This window comes from Pelodiscus sinensis, chromosome 3 (assembly GCF_052426305.1).
Source record: "Pelodiscus sinensis isolate ZL-2025 chromosome 3, ASM5242630v1, whole genome shotgun sequence".
NCBI lineage: Eukaryota > Metazoa > Chordata > Testudines > Trionychidae > Pelodiscus > Pelodiscus sinensis.
The window spans coordinates 163,953,101-163,971,568 of NC_143054.1; the positions used below are offsets into that span (position 1 = coordinate 163,953,101).

The window sequence follows — 18,468 nt, forward strand, 5'->3', positions numbered from 1 at the left end:
CCTAAAGCCACCCTGACTCTGAGAGTCTCATTCCATGAGCAGACAAGACCCCTGCCTCCCAGTATTGTGGCAGGTGGTCTTACACCAGCCTGCCTGCCTGTCCTCAGTGCCTTGTGGTTCCAATCTCTCCCTCCTCCCAGAATAGACCCTGCTATAAAAGAAAAGGAAAACCGGATATTCTGTGTGCCCCTGTGGAGGTCCAGGGAGCCAATGGGCTGCTTGGATTATGGTTCCCACCTTGGTTGTCAGTGGTCACCACAGGGCAACAGGGACAGCAACACAATCCTGTACAGTAGGATTAGATGGTGTATGAGTGAGGAAGGCAGGAGTAAGGCTGGCAGCAACCCACCTGGATTCTTTTATTTATAATAAGCACTTTCTTCTGCTACATAGTGAGTTGATCTCCCTCGAAATCCCCCTGTAGAAATTCTCCTTGCAAGGTTTAGAGCCCCTCTGTGTGTGAGTGTTTGAATGTACCTGTTATCCTGCCACTCCAGGACCCACAAAGTGGTTTGGGGAAGTGTGTGTGTGTGTGTGTGTGTGTGTGTGTGTGTGTGAACCTGTTATCCTGCTACTCCAGGACTCACAAAGTAGTTTGGGGGAGGGTGTGTGTGTGTGTGTGTGGGGGGGGGGGGAACCTGTTATCCTGCCACTCCAGGACCCACAAAGTGGTTTGGGGGAGGGGGTGGCTCACTGCCCCCTTCGATTTCCCTTTAAATGGAAGCCCTGCCCACTGAAATTGACACAGTCCTCCGTGGCTGGCCAATGGGAGCCTGTGCTGGGTGCTCTGTTTGTTACAAGTTTCACATTGCTGGAAGACACAGAGGCTGAGGAGGAGAGCGAGAAACAGAGAGTCAGTGTGTGTGAGAGGGCGCGTGGATGAGGGGGGGAAGAGAGCAGAGGGGGGCGCGACAGAGACAGCGAGAGGGGGCGGATGCCTGTTTGGAGCAGCAGGCATCAAGGAGCGCGAGGGATGGCATATTAGACCATTACCATGAGCAGAGCCCAGGCCCTCTGCTAAAGGGCTTTCCCATCTCTTAATAAAAACATATTCCCCCAAATGTCTCCTGTCCCCAGCAGGGCTCTGCCAGCTGGTCCCTCCGCTCCTTCGGAAGCCTGTAGAAAGAAGGGAAGTTTATTTTTTTGTTAAGTGTTGAAAAGGGATCTTGTTAAGTGAGGGCCAAAAGGCAGAGCGGTGGAGGAGGAGGAAGGGGAGGGGCAGTGCTGAAATCAGGGGAGCTGCAGCGTGGCCCCTTTCAGGAGGTCTGTATGCACCTGGGGGGTGCGTGCAGTAAGCTATTCTGAGCGCCTCCAAGCAAAGCTGCGGCAGCGACAGCTCAGCAGATGTAGATGCGTGTGTGTGCATGCTTAACCCTTTCTTGGCTCCCTGGATTTATACCATGCTGAAGACCCTAACTAAAAAGCTCAGGGACCAGAGTTTGAATGAGATCCAGCCTTTCGAGCTAAAGGTAAGAAAAGCTCTGAGCGTGCCTTTTTTTTTTGGGAGGGAGGGACACGCGGTGCAGTTAATTAATAATAGGGGTAATCAAGCTATTAACTTTCAGCATTCTGTGTGCTGGGCCGGTTGCCTTTCATCCTGCTGGGAAGGGGAGTCAGGGTTGAAATGGGTCTGTACTGCATTAATGGAATTAAGTCTGATTCCTTTGAATGCAGGGCTGGTTTTGCTAATGCAGGCTCTAACCTAGGAGGAGTGTAGGATGGAGAAACACATACATTGGTCTTTTAGCCTAGAGTTATGTTTCATAAGATGTGTCTGGGTGCTGAGTGAGTTGCCTAGCAGAGGGCTGTGTGTATCTGTATCTACATATGTATCTAAAATCACACCTCTTTGATGTTGCAGTTGCACCTAGAGATCTCAGCCAGGTTGGAGCCCTATTGTAGTAGGCACTGTGTAAACATAACTAGTCGGAGCTCTAGTTTCCTCAATATTTTTGCATTTCTCTCTCTCCTGGATCTGAAGGCCAAAATCCGACCTGGAGTTTGCAGCCTGTCTCCCTTTGCTGACCTAACCATGGCTCAGAAAGCCTCTATTTCCTTGTTTATTTTTGTACAGGAAAACTAGGGACTGCAAATTCAGGACAACATATATCCAAGCCCGCTCTGCAAAATGCCAGCAGGAATTTATCCACCATATGTTGGGAAATAAAAATGGAGCCATGGTGAGAGGAATGCAATAAGTACCAGCTTCTGGTCTAGGACACTGGGGTGAATCTGGAGTAATCCTGCTGAAATCAGTGGCATTTCATTAGATTTGCATTGATGTCAGTGAGAACAGAATCTGCCCCCAAAATCAAATAAAGGAGCAGGGAATAGAAGCAGCCTTTATTGCCCGGTCTTGGGATTGGGGGGGATGGAAGGGGAGTTATGCAGTGTGTCTCCAGTAGGGTCTTTTGTATGCATGACACAGGGGCAGATTGTGGCATGCATCTGTGTTCCTGCATAGTTGCTCTGGGTAGGTTGGTGGCAACTTCAGGAGAAAAGGGGCTGGTATTTCCCCAACGTCCTGTGTCTCCTTCACTTCTTCCAGCTTGGATAGTAAAGTCTGTTGTGCTGTGGGGATGGGGAGGGGTTGTTAAGAAGCAATAGAGGGCCTTGTGGCCCTGGCTGCCTTTTGTTTTAGTTATATTTCTTTCTTGCTGAATCTTGAATTCCAAAACCTGGGGGATTTCTGGGGCTACCAATGAGACATTGAGAACCAAAAGGGCCCCATATGCTTTCAGGATGCATGGATACATCCACAGAAACCGGTGCTATAGGGCATCAGCAGCCATTTTATTTGTGCAAGTGCCAAGGTTTTGTGGCAGAAACAAGTGAGTTGCATTTTTGAAGACCCATTGATACCTCCTTTAAATTACAGTGTGTGTCCAAAGCCTGACACTTTGGCAGGTTGCAATGGCACTTGCATAGGCTAGAGTTGCTAATACGTGACTGGCATGAGTGCGTGGGCATGAAGCCAGATTTTTCCATGCTCTGGACTCAAATGTACCTTATAGGTCACTGGGGACAATGTGGAGCTGAATCACGGTGGGGAGCTCTGGATGGGATTTTACCTCAGGCCCGTGTCCCCTTCCCACTGTTTCATGGAGTTCACAATACTATCCCTTGTGTGCCTGGCCAGATCATCAAACTACCATTGACTTGGGACAGGTATGGCCAGAGACATGTGGAGTCCCTGTGCTTTGGAGAATGGTGCCTGGTGTCTTGGGCCTGCCTTAACTTCCCAGCTGCTCCTTTACGCACTCTGGAAGCTGCTAGCCGCAAACTGGCCCTCTGAGCGCCACATTCCTGGAGCACACGTCAGCACCTCCTCAGCCTCCCAACATGCATATTTTGCAGCATGTGTGATGCATGTATCGCTAGGTTACATTTCTCACTTCAGGCTGTTTGAAAAGTGTAAGGGGCCAGTCCTCCTGGCAGTGAAGTTAGTGGGTGTTTTACCATGAATGGGAGGAGGGATCAGGTCCATGGCTGTCAGATGAAAGAGGAGCGATTCACATGGGATAAAATAAGATCTGACCTCCAGCCAAAACCCAAACTGAGCAATTTCTGAGCTTTCTTATTTTTATTTTTTTTTAAATCTGGTTAGCTGCTTCCACCCACGTTGTCAGGCGCTTCTGCACTTCACAGGCTTGCTGGAAGTTCCTAATACCACAGAACAGACTGTTCTTCCATTTCTAGCACGACTGGAAGCAGGGAGCATTGAAATCTTGCAACTGAGGCAGTTCCTCGGTGGATTTCCAGCCCAGTTTTGCAGAAGTCTGGAAAGATTTTTAGATTGGCCCTCTTTTTGTGGGTGCTTCTCAGGGAAGAGTTTCAGAATGCTTTGTGGCTCTGCTAATGGTAGTGCATGTAATGAATGGGCTTAGTATGTTTTCTCTTTCTGTTTTAGTGGCTGGCTTATTGAGAATAAGAACCTGCTGCCACAGAAGCTTGTGCAGATGCTGCTTGTACTGTCAGTACTGAAGGCCCAGGGTTTGGTTCCTACTAAAGGTTGTGTCTTCATGCATCTGGCCTTATGATCTTTGCACTGAGCCATCCCATACAGCTTTACCTGTTGCCTCCTGTGATCTGACCAAATTTGCTAGAGAGGAGGCCCAGCTTGAAACGCAAAAACCTTCTAAACCTGGTGGAATGTTAGAAGTCACCTCTGAATTTTACAGTTTAGGACCTATCTTCAGTAACAGCTGTCTACTCTAGAACAGACTATGTAGGGAGGGGAGGTTGCCTAGAGCAGTAGAAAGGGGAGTATAAATTGGTGAACAGCTGTAATCACTACCAGGCAGATTTTGAACTTGGGATCTCTGGAGCTCAATATAGGAGCCTCTACCCTCTGAGCTAAAAGCCAGCTAGCTCCCAGACCATGCTGTAGAGGTCTCTTGCTCTTAACTGTTGCTGTGGTCCACTTGCATTGCTCAGTAACCACACTAAGGCTATGTCTACACTTGCGGCTTCTTGCACAAGTATGGCCATTCTTGCACAAGAATCTGCAGAGCGTCCACACTGCCCGTCCGCTCTTGCGCAAGGAAACTTACAGTACGGCATGGTAAGAGAGGGCTTCTTGTGCAAGAGCTACGCTCTTTTTTAACAGGTGTAAGCCCTCTTGCACAGGAGCTCTAGCACAAGCGGGCAGTGTGGACGCTTGGCAGGGATTTCTTGCGCAAGAAAGCCCTATGGCTAAAATGGCCACCAGAGCTTTCTTGCGCAAGAGAGCGTCCACACTGCCATGGGCGCTCTTGTGCAAAAGCACAGCTTGCACATGGCAGTGTGGACATTTTCTTGCGCAAGACTTCCTGCACAAGAACCCTTGCGCAAGATGTTCTTGCGCAAGAAGCTGTGAGTGTAGACATAGCCATAGGCATCTACACTGCCCCTCCTTGTGCAAGAAAAACTCTCTTGTGCAATGCCGCTATGCTGATTATTTTCAGGAATAAGGGCATTGCGCAAGAGGGCTTTTCTTGTGCAAGAAGGGGCAGTGTAGACACTCCTTCTGGTGCAAGAGCCTCTTGCGCAAAAATGGTGGCTCATTAGGTATGCAAATGAGGCTCGGCAATATTCCACGCTTAGCTTCATTTTCATATTTCTGGCGCAACAACCCACCAGTGTAGACATAGCCTAGGTGTGTGGGTTACACAGCATTCTTTTCAGATTTTCCAAGGGGAGGGAAGAAGAGAGAAGCCTACTTCTCCAAGAGTCCTGCTTTTTAGCTGGGCATCAACCGGTCCTCCAATATTGAACCCCTGACCAGGTAGCTAGGTGTTCAAATGAGTGCCATTATTTGTGCCACTATATGACACACTGGCAAGCGATCCCCTGTTCTTTGCAAACAACTCCTATCTCAGACCTGACAAACTCATTACACCAAGTACATTGTTTACAGGGTATTTATCCATAAAGTGTAACCAGTAAGGTCTCTCTCTGTTAAAAGCTTGCAATTTATCAACATGCATAATCATAGTGTTACGTATGTATGGATGGTATGTAAAGAATAATGTAATTATATTGATGTTTATGTCCTCATGGTCTTAAGGTTAAAAGGAGTCACCAGGGAATAATATTACTCAGTGTTAACTTGTTTGTGAAGAAGGGATTTGTTTCTCCTCCCTAGTTAGCCAGTAATGCCAGGCTCCATTATCTACCATTGCCCCATCCCAGATCAGACAATGAAAAAACATCAAAGACAATTGCCACTTGGAAGTAAAAAAGGACCATTTCAACAGACCAGGGGATTGCCTTGCCTATGGGCAGAGACACTGAAACATTTGTAACACAGAGGGAAGAGAGGCCCTTTGGATCCATTCACTGAGGAGACAACTTGTTGAGCTGGGTTGTTTTCATGTGTTTGGATCCTGGTTCCTCTGAAACCAGCTAGTTCTGCAGCAGACTGGATTGGGTGGGCTGGTGAGGGGAAGCCTAGTGTATTAGCTAAGAAAGGTAACTATTAATAAGTGTAGGTCCTAGTTGGTGTGTTCTGATTTTGTTTTGCATTGCTAACATTTGTTTCCATGTCTCTCTTGTATTCAGTGGAATCATTATGCTTTCTTACATAAATGTCCCTTGGTTGCATCATGAGAGGTAGTTTAAGGGAAACTTGGTAAACTGGGGCATGGAGGATCTGGAGTTTCTGTGAGTAGCCGGTGTCAGGGGCTGGGAATCACAAGGAAATGCTTCAAAGGGTCTGGGTGATTGAGGTTCAGCTCTTGTTAATTTGCAGTGTAGAGGCAGGGCTGGCTTAGCCTAGTGGAGAGTGCTTGAGTGTTTAATAAACTAGTGGTGTTAGGAAGCTAATGCCCAATTATCATGGCTAAGGGTAAGCCCACCACTCACTAGAAGGTGACTCACAGGCCTGGGTATGCAGTGAACCATCATACCCCAGTTTTGGATTAGCTGTATTGGAGGCTATTTTTGGAAAACTATGCTGAGCCAAAGAAGACCAGTTTTTAGAGCCCTGCAAATCCACACATATCCACTTTATATCCCCGGGTATCTGCATATTCAGATGTCAGTGCGGCTATCCGTGGCTCGTTTTTGTGGATATAGATGTGATTACAAATTTTGTGTCCGTAGAGGGCTCTACCAGTTTTCAAAAATATGCTATCAAGTTCTACCTTGTTATGGGATAAAAAAGAATCAGGTTACCACATATGCAAAAATATACAGTGATGGGAACAAAATGGCTAATTGTGTCTAAATGAATTTGCAGGTGCAATTGTAGCAGTATGTTTGCTTACACAAATCATACAGATGTGCTTTTTTGCATCTGTAATTAACTGTTATCACCCCTGCATGCACATACAGGTGAGGCAATTTGGAGTTTAGATTTAAGCCTAGATTTCAAGTACTTTGGGGCGGGGCTGTGTGTTCACAGCATGTTTCTGCATGTTTCAAGCTAGAGTCTTGATTGGTACACCTGGGTACTACTGCAGTGCCAATAATCAATCATAGATTGTAGGGATGTAAACATGTAGTCCACTACGCAATTAACCAATAAGCCTTGACTTATCAGTTAATTGTATCGACTACATGCACTCCTCCTCCCCTTGCTGCCTCTGTATCAGAGGCAGCAAGGCGAGGTGGAGTGGGAGCTGATGCCTGTGAGGAGCTGGCTTTAAGCAGGATCCCCATGAGCACTGGATTCACCTGGCCTCCCACCCCCATGCTGCTGCCTCTGATAAAGAGGCAGCAGCATGGAGCGTGAGGGGGTGCAGGATGGAGCCACCTCTGGTGCTGTCTGTCCCCTCCCCTGCAGCTGGGGGGGAGGGGGGGCGGGAAAGCTGCCATGAGGAAGACTTTGTCCGTGGCAATCTGGGCTCACCATGGGCAGAGGCTGGTCTCTGGGATGCCAGAGCAGCCTCTGTCCATGGAGAGCTCAGACCCTTTGCAGACAGGAGCTGCTGCCAGACCAGTCTGTCTGTGGCCAGCCCGGGCCACTGCACAAAGAGGCTGCTTTGTGGCAGCCTCCCCCCCTCCCTCCCACAACACCCTCTGTCTGCAGGGAGCTTGGACCACCCCCCCCCCATGGAGAGGGGTTGCTGCCACCCTGCGCTGCTTCCTCTTTATGGGTAGATTTTGGGTCCTGGATGAAAAGGTTGAAAACCACTGGTTGAATGGGCTGAACATGGGACTGACACACAGGGACTTCTGGCCCTGCTCTGTTGCCATGAGCATACTTCTTAACCTCTCTAGCCACCCACCAGCTCTGAATTTGGCCCATCCCCCTCAATTTCCCCATCTGTAAGATGAGGAAAATGTGTTTACCCTCTACCTTATTGCTAATGCTGAATGGGATCCCTTACAAAACGCTGCATAAGTGCTCATGATTATTATTCTTTGGGGCATAGTATTGGCTTTCTAATTTTTCTGCTGTTGCTGCAGTTGTGTGCTCCATCTATCCACTGGCCTCCTACCAGATTGCTCATTCAGCTGATGAAAGTCTTGCTCAATGGAATTTATTCTCATCTCTGTCTCCTAAGGAGGCTATTTGCCATCACTTTTTGTTTGTTGCTTATGCCCGTGTACTTCTTCCCATCACAAAGAATTCATTCCCTTAAGATTGTCAGGCTCTGTTTTAAAATCTGAATGAAAGACTTTTCCCTTTTCTCATCACTGTTGGTAGCTTTTTGCTATTTTGGGTTAGTTTCAATCTTATGAATCACTTTGGGGGAGTCAAGCAATAATTAAGGATCCAATTTAGCTAAGGTACTTTTAAGCACTGTGCCTAATTTTAAGACCCCACTGATTTCAAAGGACCCGTTCCATGCTTAAAGTTAAGCATATGCTTATGGATATGGTGGAACAGGGGCTTCAAATACCAGCAAGTTGAAATGAGACCCTTACTTGAGATATATATTGCAGTATTGTCAGCCCACGGCCATTCAAAATCATAGCTCAGATTGCAAAAGTCATGAGATTGGTTTAAAAATCATGAGGCCTTGAACAATTTTGGGGGTGCTTCTGAGTTGTGATGTTGTAGGGCTCACATCTGACAGTTTTTCTCAGTCATGAGGGCTAGAAACGTAAATAAATAAAACCTAAACACTGAAAGGAGAGACTCGCACATAATCTCTTGTCTTCAGAAGATGGGGGGAAAATATCACACATCGTGAGACTTGTGACAACATGAGAAGCCAGTGAAGTAACATTGATTTATATCTGAGAAAGATCTAACATGTAGGTTTTAAAAATAAATGTTCTTAGCTATGGGTCAAGAAAGGACCTCAGGGTTTATACCTGAGGGTTTTTTTTTAATCTAAAAATTAAAAAATAACCTAATATATTTTATCCACATTTTAACACTGTTCATTTACTTTTTGTATTTAAGTGAAAATAGTTTGGTCCATTGGCTCTGATTTATGGTCTGTTTTGAGCTGGGTTCCCTTCCCGAATGTCAGGCAGCAGCTAGTACACACAAGTGCATCTAAAATGCACTACAAGCATTCAGGGTGCCACCCCAGACCTTCTATTTGTGTTTGGCTTTGCACTTTTGGCACTTGCTGCTGGTCCAAGCAACCTTCCTAGGTTCTCCTTATTTTTTTCCATCCTTAAGGATCTGAAAGCAAGTTTGGCATTGCTGCCCTTTTCAGGCTGGTGTGCATTTGTCTGAGTGATGATTTCTCTTATCTGTGTCGGAGGTTATATTTTACAGTTGTGTACATGGGCATGAGGCAGAAGAGGAAACCTTTGAATGGGGAATTTCCTCTCTTGAGACGGGAGTGCCAGACTGCCAGCTAGATCCTGTAGTTTGTTGGGAAAGCATCTGCATTTGATTGGGGGAAAAGAGAAATCCTTCTTTGCCCTTTCACTTAGCTATTCCATACAAAACAAAGTATTTGTTCCAGGTGACCATCTAAAGTCAGCTTCATTTTTTGGAGGTGATAAATCAGACATTGTGGCAACTAAGATCGTTGCTGTTGGCACCATGGCCAGCGGTTTTTAGGACACTGTACTGCTGCCAGGTGTGTGCGTACTATGGAGCAAGGGAGTACAGGTGACAGATTGATAGCAACATGTTCTATGTGTTGTATTTTTTGGTAACAGAGGTCATGTCAGCTGGTTCAGAATGGACAGTTCTCTCTTGGGATGCCTGTTAGCAGCATTCCTCAGTCAACCTGCAGGGGTAGCTGTAGAGCAAGACAGCTCCTTTCCACTCTTTTTGCCGCCTCTCTTCCAGAGACTAGGCAATGTTTTCCCTCTATCATAGCTTTCCCTCCCCACTGCTAACCTGAGTGTGGGAGAAGACAAGCCCAGGGCCAGCTCATTGTGCAGTGTATTGCATTGGCCATCTGATGGCTGGCAGGGTTGCTACTCATCTTGAACTGCAAGGGTAAAAAAATTCTCCAGTTTCTGTTTGGGGGCACCACTAGGATTGTGGTGCCACATTGGCATGTAACTATGCAGATGCTAGGATGTGCCAGCCTGTTACCAATGGACCAAATTGTGTCTGTGATGGGGAGGAAACCCTGCTGGCTGGTTCTGGTGCTGCAAGGTCAGATTCTCCCAATTAGGGAAAATCTGCGGCTCAGTTGGAAGGATCCCAAGCATTTGAGTTCACTCCAAATGTCTGTATGGTCCTGATTTCTGCCAGCAGGACTCTCATGTGATCTGAGCTTGCGGGCACCAGAACAGGACAGTTGGGTGTCTAACAAGCTGTGAGGTTTTTCTTTGGAGACACTTGAGCAGGTAGACCCAAGCCCTATATTCTTGGCTCCCTTGATGGTGAAACACGAGAGACCGGATGTAAATCACTAGCAGAAAGGGTTAAACTGGGATTTATCTGGGTTGCCTGGAACATCTGCACTGCCCCTTACAATGAACTTTCCAGCTTGATGGTTGCTCGTGTGTACGTCTGTCTGGCTAATGCGATTTCACCTGGCTGAGTTGTGATGACTGTCAGGCAAGATCTCCCAACATAGGGAGCTTCTCATCAGCTATCGACACCTCTCTCGGGGGCTGCAGGTGCCTTGGCTGGCTCTCTTGAGAAGGGGGCCAGTAAGTCAAAAGCACGGTTATCAGTTACTCCCCTCATGCCACGTAGTGTTTGGTTGTGATTGTCTAAGTGCGGGCCCCATGAGGTTCTGGGGAGCCATTGAAAACTGCCAGTTGAACTGGCCTCTTGCCAAATGATCTCTGCTTGGCACAGATGCTGAATAAGTAGGTTGGATGAGGAGTGTGGCGGCCTGTCTCAGGAGAGGGACGTGTAGTAATAGTCTGATGGCATTCTTCATCTTCCTTTCTGGCCTTGCGTGGATCTGAGGATGGGACCATGTTCACAGCATTCGTCTCCCCACCCTATAACTGCATGACTTGAGGTCAGTCCCATGAATAGGTGTCACTCCCTCCCCATCTTCACTTGGCCTGATGGAGTCTGGATTACGGACATCTACAGGCATCACTTGTCTCCTTTCCCTTCTTCCTAACTCCTTCCCACTGCTAAGTGTGTGTGGCAACTATCTGCAAGTTCCTCTCTTTGTTAAACCCTTGTGACGAAGTGGGGATTATATTCGTTCTGTTTGCTTTATGTTGCATGTGATTTCTACCGTGCTGTAGTAACCCTGGGTGCGTGCCTCAGTTTTCCCCAGGCACTGCGCTAATGCCTAGATGGTGATGGGAATTTGAGGGTGATAGTCTCCCTTACGTACACAATGGCTGATGCTTTCTGTAACCTCAGCCTGGGGGAGGGGGGGGGTGTAACCGGGGTCACCTTTTGCCTGGGGAGCTGGACAAAAGCCTGAGGCGGAGCTGGCTGCAGGGCTGTGGCAGGCTTCTGAGTGAGTGGGTGAGTTTTGATGGCTTGGGGTGCAGAGATGGGGGGCAGGGCCCTTGGCTCCCCAAGATGTAATATACTGGCAACTTCTGGTTTCTATGCTGACAAGTGTGTTCTACACTGTATCCCTGTGAACTAATAAACCTTCTGCTCTACCTGCTGTTTGAGAGTCGCATCCGATTGCAGATGTGGGTGCAGAGCCCAGTGACTCCCACATCTCAGCAATGCCCGGCCCCGACCCTGCTCCCTCTTGTGCTGCTTTCAGGCTTCTGGTTGTATGCTTGCATGAGGAGGAATCAAAGAAGGGAGCTTGTCTTCTGGGAAATCCTTTGAAGAGGCGGGGGGTATAATCACCCAGTAATGTTTTGTGCACATCCACAAAGCCCATGAGTTTTGGGACACACAGGTGGCGAGAGACTTATGTGTAGAAGGATCATGTGTGGTTAGCTGCATGGAGGTGCTGTGGGAGGTTTTTTGCTGCGGGCTGGATTTGAGGGGTGGTGTATTACGGAAGAAGCCCGATGGAGGCCACATACTTGTCTTGGAGGGCAAGATGAGGGTGGGAAGCTTGACTGAAAAAGGCAAGACTGGAATCAGAGCATCGCACAACTTTCCCCCTGCCCACAATAAAGTGCCAGACTCCACCAGTCCTTCAGGCCAACAGAATATGGTCAAATATGGAGGAGACAACATCCCTGCCTCTCGCTACCTTGAAATTCACTAGCCACCCCTAAGGCTGGTGTGTTCCAGGGTGTAGGAACCCTACTTGACTGAACCCAAAGCCTTTGGCTGGCCTGCAGGTAGGTCATGCCTTTCTTTGCCCACAGGACCTCGGGAATGCTCAGCAGGACTAGGGATGTAAAAGAGTAGTCGAATAGTCGGCTCCTCGCATTTCTCCCCCACTTACTGCCTCTATAACAGAGGCAGCAAAGGAAGGGGCAGCGGGAGCTAGCTCAAAAGCCGGTTCCCCCCTGCAACGTTTCGGGGGGGAGACGAGGCAGCGGCACTGCAGTTCTGCCTTTTAAATGTAGTAAGAGCTGGGCAGCTCTTGCTACATTTAAAAGGCAGGGGCACAGCAGGGGTAACGAGCGCCCCTCCCCTCATATCGACTAATCGAGTAGTCAATGGAAATTCCATCGACTACTCAATCAGCTGATTAATTGCAATGTACCATCCCTAAACAGGACAGGAAGAATTGGAAGGCTCTGTGGCTCCTGGACGGCTGTACCTTTCACCCCCTCATGCCATCTTGCCATGGACGCCCTTCCACGTGCCTGGCCCAGTACCTACCCATTGCGCAAGGTGAAATTCAGCTGGTTGTGGATGCTTCCCCTCTCATTCGCAGTCATGACCCAGTGGCAACTACAGCCCTCGCTTACCTGGAAAAACAATACTGGGAAAGTACTTAGCACATTGTAATTGTCTCTCAGTTCAGCACAGCACTGGGGATGGAGATGAGCCAACACCAGGGGCTTGTGGGCTTTGGAGGATGCCCATCACTGTGGTGTCTGCAGGAAGCACCAAGTAAGGCTAGCAAACCATTTTGAATGAGGGGAGAGTTGACTGAAATCCAAGGGAGAAGGTGGCAGGAATGAGTTCTTCATAGCTATGTAACCAGCAGCACGACTGGGCCTCTGTCCCTCCCTGACAAGTTTGTCTTTGCCCACTGCAACCTCTGAGACTAGCTCAATTAAGCCTCTGCATAGAGCACACGTCTGGGCGTTCGTTTTAGAAGTGACTGAGGGGCTCTCTAGAGAGTGAGGGATGAGCTAAGCCTACGGAGTAAGGAGCTTTGAAACCAACAGCACAGAGTTAGCTACCCTAGGAAGCCAGCCTTTCCGACTTTGCCTGCTTTCTTAGCTGTGTCGGGGTGAGGCACCAGGCCCTGCTCACATTCAGGGTGCAGAAGGAGCATCTGTCGTGAATCCAGCTGCCTCGGACACTTACTCTCACCAGTTTGGATGGAAGAAGCTGCTGCTTGAGGAAGGGTGGGAGTTCTCCAGTTTGGAGGGGGAGAGTGAGCATGATTTGTAGTTAATCCCCTGTCTCTCTGGCTTAAGAATGTTAAATAACAATTAACTTACTAGTCGAGTAGTCGATGGAATTTCCCTTGATTAGTTGATAGGCACTTCTACATTCCTTCTTTGAATGGGGGGGCTCTTGTGCATTTCAAAGTGGAAGCATCCACATGGAGCCCGGAATCAGCAGGACTTCCCGCTGGCCCCAGGCTGCACGTGGCATGCCAGCTTTGAAATGCACAAGAGGCCCTGTGGGGGCTTGTGTGCATTTCAAATTGGAAGCGCCTGCATGGAGCCTGGGGTCAGCAAGGGACTCGCCAGCTGATTCTGGGGTCCGCTAGGCATTTCAAAGCAGCAGCACCACACTGAGCCTGGAATCAGCGGGTTCTGCGGAAATGCCGCAGGGAGATCCAGCTGACCCTGGGCAACACGTTTGTAGCAGTGTTTCAAAGGGGCAGTGCTGCACGGCTGATCCTGGGCCCTGTGTGGTACTGCCCCTTTGAAATACCACTACAGCGTTTCAAAGGGGCAACGCCACACAGAGCCTGGGGTCCATGCGATGCTGCTGCTTTGAAGTATCTCCTCTCCCCATGCTCTTTGCTGCCTCTGTCTGATAGAGGCAGCGAGGATGTGGGAGGGAGAGAATCGACTAGTCCTTAACATTCTTACTCTGGCTACCATAATGGTTTGTTTCATCAAGTTGTTTACGCAGCCCTAGCTTCCCACTGAGACAATGTGTCTTAAACAGTCTGATTCAGCACTCATGCGAGCACACTCACATAAGTTCCCAGCCTTCCTGTCCTGAGCGCAGTCCAGCATGCATAGCAGTTCTGTCTCACATGCTTGTGCGTAGACACAATGCAAGCTATCATGGAGAGGTGAACACAACCTCCTATTCAAACACAGATGCACCAAATCATGTGATTTTGCTCTCACTCCCTTATGCTCTCGCGCACACACACACCCCTCTGTACTTGCACCCAGACACACTTCCATCATGCTGACTTTTGTTGAAACACAGATGCACCGACAAACTGCCATTCTCTCTCTCTCTCTCTCTCTCTCTCTCACACACACACACACACACACACACACACACAGTCATTGTGTGCACATTTAGCTGCCACACTTCACTCTGTGACTTGGAAACACTCAGATGTGTGTGAAATGGAGACTCTCCCATTCTCACTACAGGTTGAACCTGTTTAGTTTAGCACCCTCGGGACCTGACCAGTGCTGAACCTGAGAATTTTCTGGACTACGGGAGATAAATATTGTCTAGCAGCATTACCAACACTTCCACTACTTATTGGGCTCTGAGAAGACATTTAGGGGTAAATTAGAGATAAGTAACAGCACAGAATGCTGAGAACCAGAGCTGGTGGCTATAAAAAAACTTTTTCGGTACTGTGGGAAACTTGGCCATACTAAGTGGACATCCAGCTAACTAAAATCATGTCAGACCATGGATGTTGCCAGACCAGGGAGTGCCGGATTAGAGAGGTTCAACCTGTAGTTTCACAAATAGATGCAAACACCATTATGCAGTGAATGAAGGAGGAGAGGGAGTAGTTGGCCTTTTTGACACACATGAACTTTTCCATCACCTCAGAGTCACAATCGTATGTTTGTGACATGGACAACTTATTGATGAATGTTATTGTTTAACATGAAGGATTGCTTGGAGAGAGGTTAATTAGAGCTTAATATGAAGCATGGATCCATGAGTGGAGGGTAGTGACATGAAGCTGATGTTGTGTTCAGGGGAGAGAGCAGGGTTTTATAGATAAAGGTCAGAAAGAACCAGGGACGTGAATTTGTTCTCCACTATTAAGAAATTGCTTGTGCCTTAATACATAAATGTTTGTAACTTTCCTAAAGGTTTGTTTAAACATGACACCAATAATGGACATATTTATCCGTATAAATGTCCAACCCCTTTTTTTTTACACTTTTGCTAATCTCTTGGCCTTTGCACTACCTTGTGGCAATGAGTTCCGCAGGCCATCAGTACTCTGTGTGGAAAAATATTCAGTCCCATGAAAGCAACCAATTCGTCAGGACTAAAGCACATTTCTTGAAGGGATTGCTTCACTGCAACTTCTGCCTGTACAGTAGCGCTTCTGGAGATGAATGGAGGACTTCAGTTTCTAAGGCTGTCAGTTAGGCACCTTTCATCTCCATTCATTTTTATGAAAGCCAAACAAACAACCTAGATATGATTTGAGGAGTGGAGAGGGTTACTAATAAAAAGAGAAATGTAGAAGAACTAAAATACAGGTCTAGCTTGTTGTCTGCATATATTTGTAAGGTGAAAGATCAAAAGAGGGAGCGTAACTCCTGAGCGTGGCCTGGACAAGGAAGAGTCTAGACTGAATATCAGGGGGAGTGTTGCATTAGTAAGATATGTTGGATTGTGGAATGGCCTCCCGAGAGGGGAGAGAGGATGATTAGATAGGTATTTTCCATCTCCCATTGCTGTGATTCTGGAATTTGACCTGAGCTGGTGGTTTTATGAATGCTAGCAGCCACCTCTGTCCATGTAGGCATTTATATCCCGCTTGCCGTGCCAGAGTATGGGCACGTGTGTTATTACTGCCATAGGCTCAGTTTTTCCATTCCAATCCTTGTTAAAAGCAGAGTACACTCTTTGGGGCAGGGGCTGTCTCTGGCTGGATATTCCTTCACTGAGGCATTACATCCAGTTATCTCCACTGGAGTTACTAACTTGGCTTGAGTGAGAGCAGTTACACTGTGAAACGACACTCCAGCTGCCGTGGTGCACAGCATGCTAAGACTTCTGAGGGGATGTCCCATGCTTAGCACTGCAATAAGCTGAGCCACTCTAGGTATTTCCCTGGGAGTTGTGGGAGAACTTGCCTGCCTTTGCTGGGCACATGGGGAATTGTGGGAGGGCCCTTGGAAGGACTAGCAGTGCTCAGGGAGCTAGTCTGCTTTCATGCTGCAGAGTGGTCAGGTTAGCAGCTGACGAGTTTTAGTTAAGCTCACTGGCTTGGCAGGGAGTATAGAGTTAGCAGTCCCACCACAGTTGAGTTTAGTGTTTGTGGGTAGCACTCAAGTTAGGGGCAGCAATCGAGTTAACCACTGGAGTTAAGGCTATGCTGAAAACAAACCTGCTGCGTGTTTGAATAGCGCATCTCACAATGGTACTTGGGTCTCAGTTGGCTTTGTAGTAACAGCAAAGCCTCCCCAGGAATGGGGCTGGCACGGGATGGAGGCTTCACTGCAGGCTCTGCAGTATAAAGCTCATTTAAGCTTCATACTGCAGATCCCACAGCATGTGTAATGACTAAGATCTCCAGTGGTTACACAGTGACCTTTTTAACCAATTATTTTCCATCTATGTGCGGAATAAAATGTATGTGCACCAAGGCATATATGCAGATGTACACCACCAATAGAAACAGCTGTGGGCACTCTGCCAGCGGGGTGGCACCTGAATCTCTCCTCGGCGGCTGCCCACGTGTTCAGCTTATAGGGGACACTGATGACGATGCCAGCTTACATCAAACTGCAGGAGGATGGTTGGATAGACAAAGCTCCTGTGCCTATGCTTGGTGTTAGCATTAGAACTTCTGCACTCTTCATAATTGTTTTTTCCATATATGGCTTCAGTGAAGTTAATTTTCTCCTTCATTGCTAGCCCCTGCATGTACCTGATGGGCTGTGTCATTCTGGTGATATTTCTTGGGAACCAGTAAAGTATGAAGGGACAGATGTGTATCACTGCAATAACCTGGACTGCCATGACATTTAAAAGGCAACATATTAAAAACTTTTAAAAAGAAATATGTTCCCCCTAAGTATGTTAAGTAACGGTTATTTTACTAGTCGAGTAGTCGATGGAATTTCTGTTGAGTAGTCAACTAGTCGATAGGCACTTCTGCATTCCTCCTTTGAAATGTACAACTCCGCATGCAGCCCGGGGCCAGTGGGAAGTCCCACTGACTCCAGGCTGCACGGACATGCTAGCTTTGAAATGTACAAGAGTCCCCAGTGGGGGCTCTTGTGCATTTCAAAGCGGCAGCGCAGCATGGAGCCCGGGGTCAGTGGTGGACTTTGAGTCCCCCGCTGACCCCGGGCTCCATGCTGCGCTGCCGCTTTGAAATGCCATCAGCTGATTCCAGCTCCGCACGGCATTTCCCCAGAACCCAGGATCAGCTGGGGACTCCCCAGCTGATCCCGGATTCTGCTGGGGAGTCCCCAGCTGACCCTGGGCTCCATGCGTGGCAGTGCCACACAGCTGATCCTGGGCTCAGCTGTGTGGCGCTGCTGCTTTGAAGTACCCATTCTTCTCCCCCCCTTTGCTGCCTCTATTTGATAGAGGAAGCGGGGCGGGGGGGAGGGGGAAGAAGGGCAGAATTGACTAGTCAACTGATTATCTGATAAGATTTGATTATCGGCTAGTCGACTAGTCCTTAACATCTCTAGTTCTCCCCCCCACCATACATAACTGATTATTAACCTGCGGGACTCATTGCCATAGGATACTGTTGTGGGCCCAGAGCCTAGCAGGATTCAGAAAAATGTTTTGACAATTTGATGAATAATAGGAACATGCACGCTTACTGTAGATCGCCTTTATGCATTTTAATCCTATCAAACTGTATGCTTTGGACAACCACTAATTGCTTGGTGGTGCAAAGAAAATTCCTTTACAGGCAGTTTATTCCAAAATTACCCATTATGTGGGTTTTTATGGGATTCTTGCGTCTTCTTTTGAAGCATTTGGTGTTGCCCACTGGCAGAAATGGGATGCTGGGCTAACTTGATGTCAGAGCTGAGCACTAAGGTAAGAACCCTGCAAATCTGTGGATATCCATTTCATATTTGTGTGGGTATGTGCATCCACGGATATCAGTGCGGCTATCCGTGACTCATTTTCGTGGATATAGATGTGGATGCAGCTATAAAGATAATTGCTATGTGTGCTACATTCAGCAGCATCCCAGGCACAGCCCCCATAAGTGCAGCGGCACATTTGGCCACACAATAGTTCTGGTTTTGCCAGATACATGTGGAATGTTCAGCAGAATATCAGATGTGTTCTATCTAGGGCTGGACCCAAGATGCAAAATGTTGAGCCTGGGCTTTCTTCAGTCCATATTGGGCATAGGGTTTAGCCAGCCGAATTCAGATTAAAATTAT

General features: G+C 47.8%; 1 protein-coding gene across 5 annotated transcripts in view; it reads left to right on the forward strand.

Moving 5' to 3' along the window:
• The first annotated feature begins 819 nt into the window (after nt 1-819).
• The window catches only part of LOC102444426 (uncharacterized), an 81,973-nt gene continuing 64,324 nt past the window's right edge, over nt 820-18,468 (forward strand). The window contains exons 1-4 of one of the 5 annotated variants that reach the window (XM_075925380.2): nt 820-1,469; nt 3,911-4,011; nt 12,466-12,583; nt 18,046-18,112. In XM_075925380.2, the coding sequence (XP_075781495.2) occupies nt 3,960-4,011; nt 12,466-12,583; nt 18,046-18,112 (237 nt within the window). In that variant the 5' untranslated portion in view covers nt 820-1,469; nt 3,911-3,959. Of the gene's footprint in view, nt 1,470-3,910; nt 4,012-12,465; nt 12,584-18,045; nt 18,113-18,468 lie in introns of those variants that run through there. The other 4 variants (XM_089777492.1, XM_075925383.2, XM_089777493.1 and 1 more) reach the window with 4 other exon arrangements.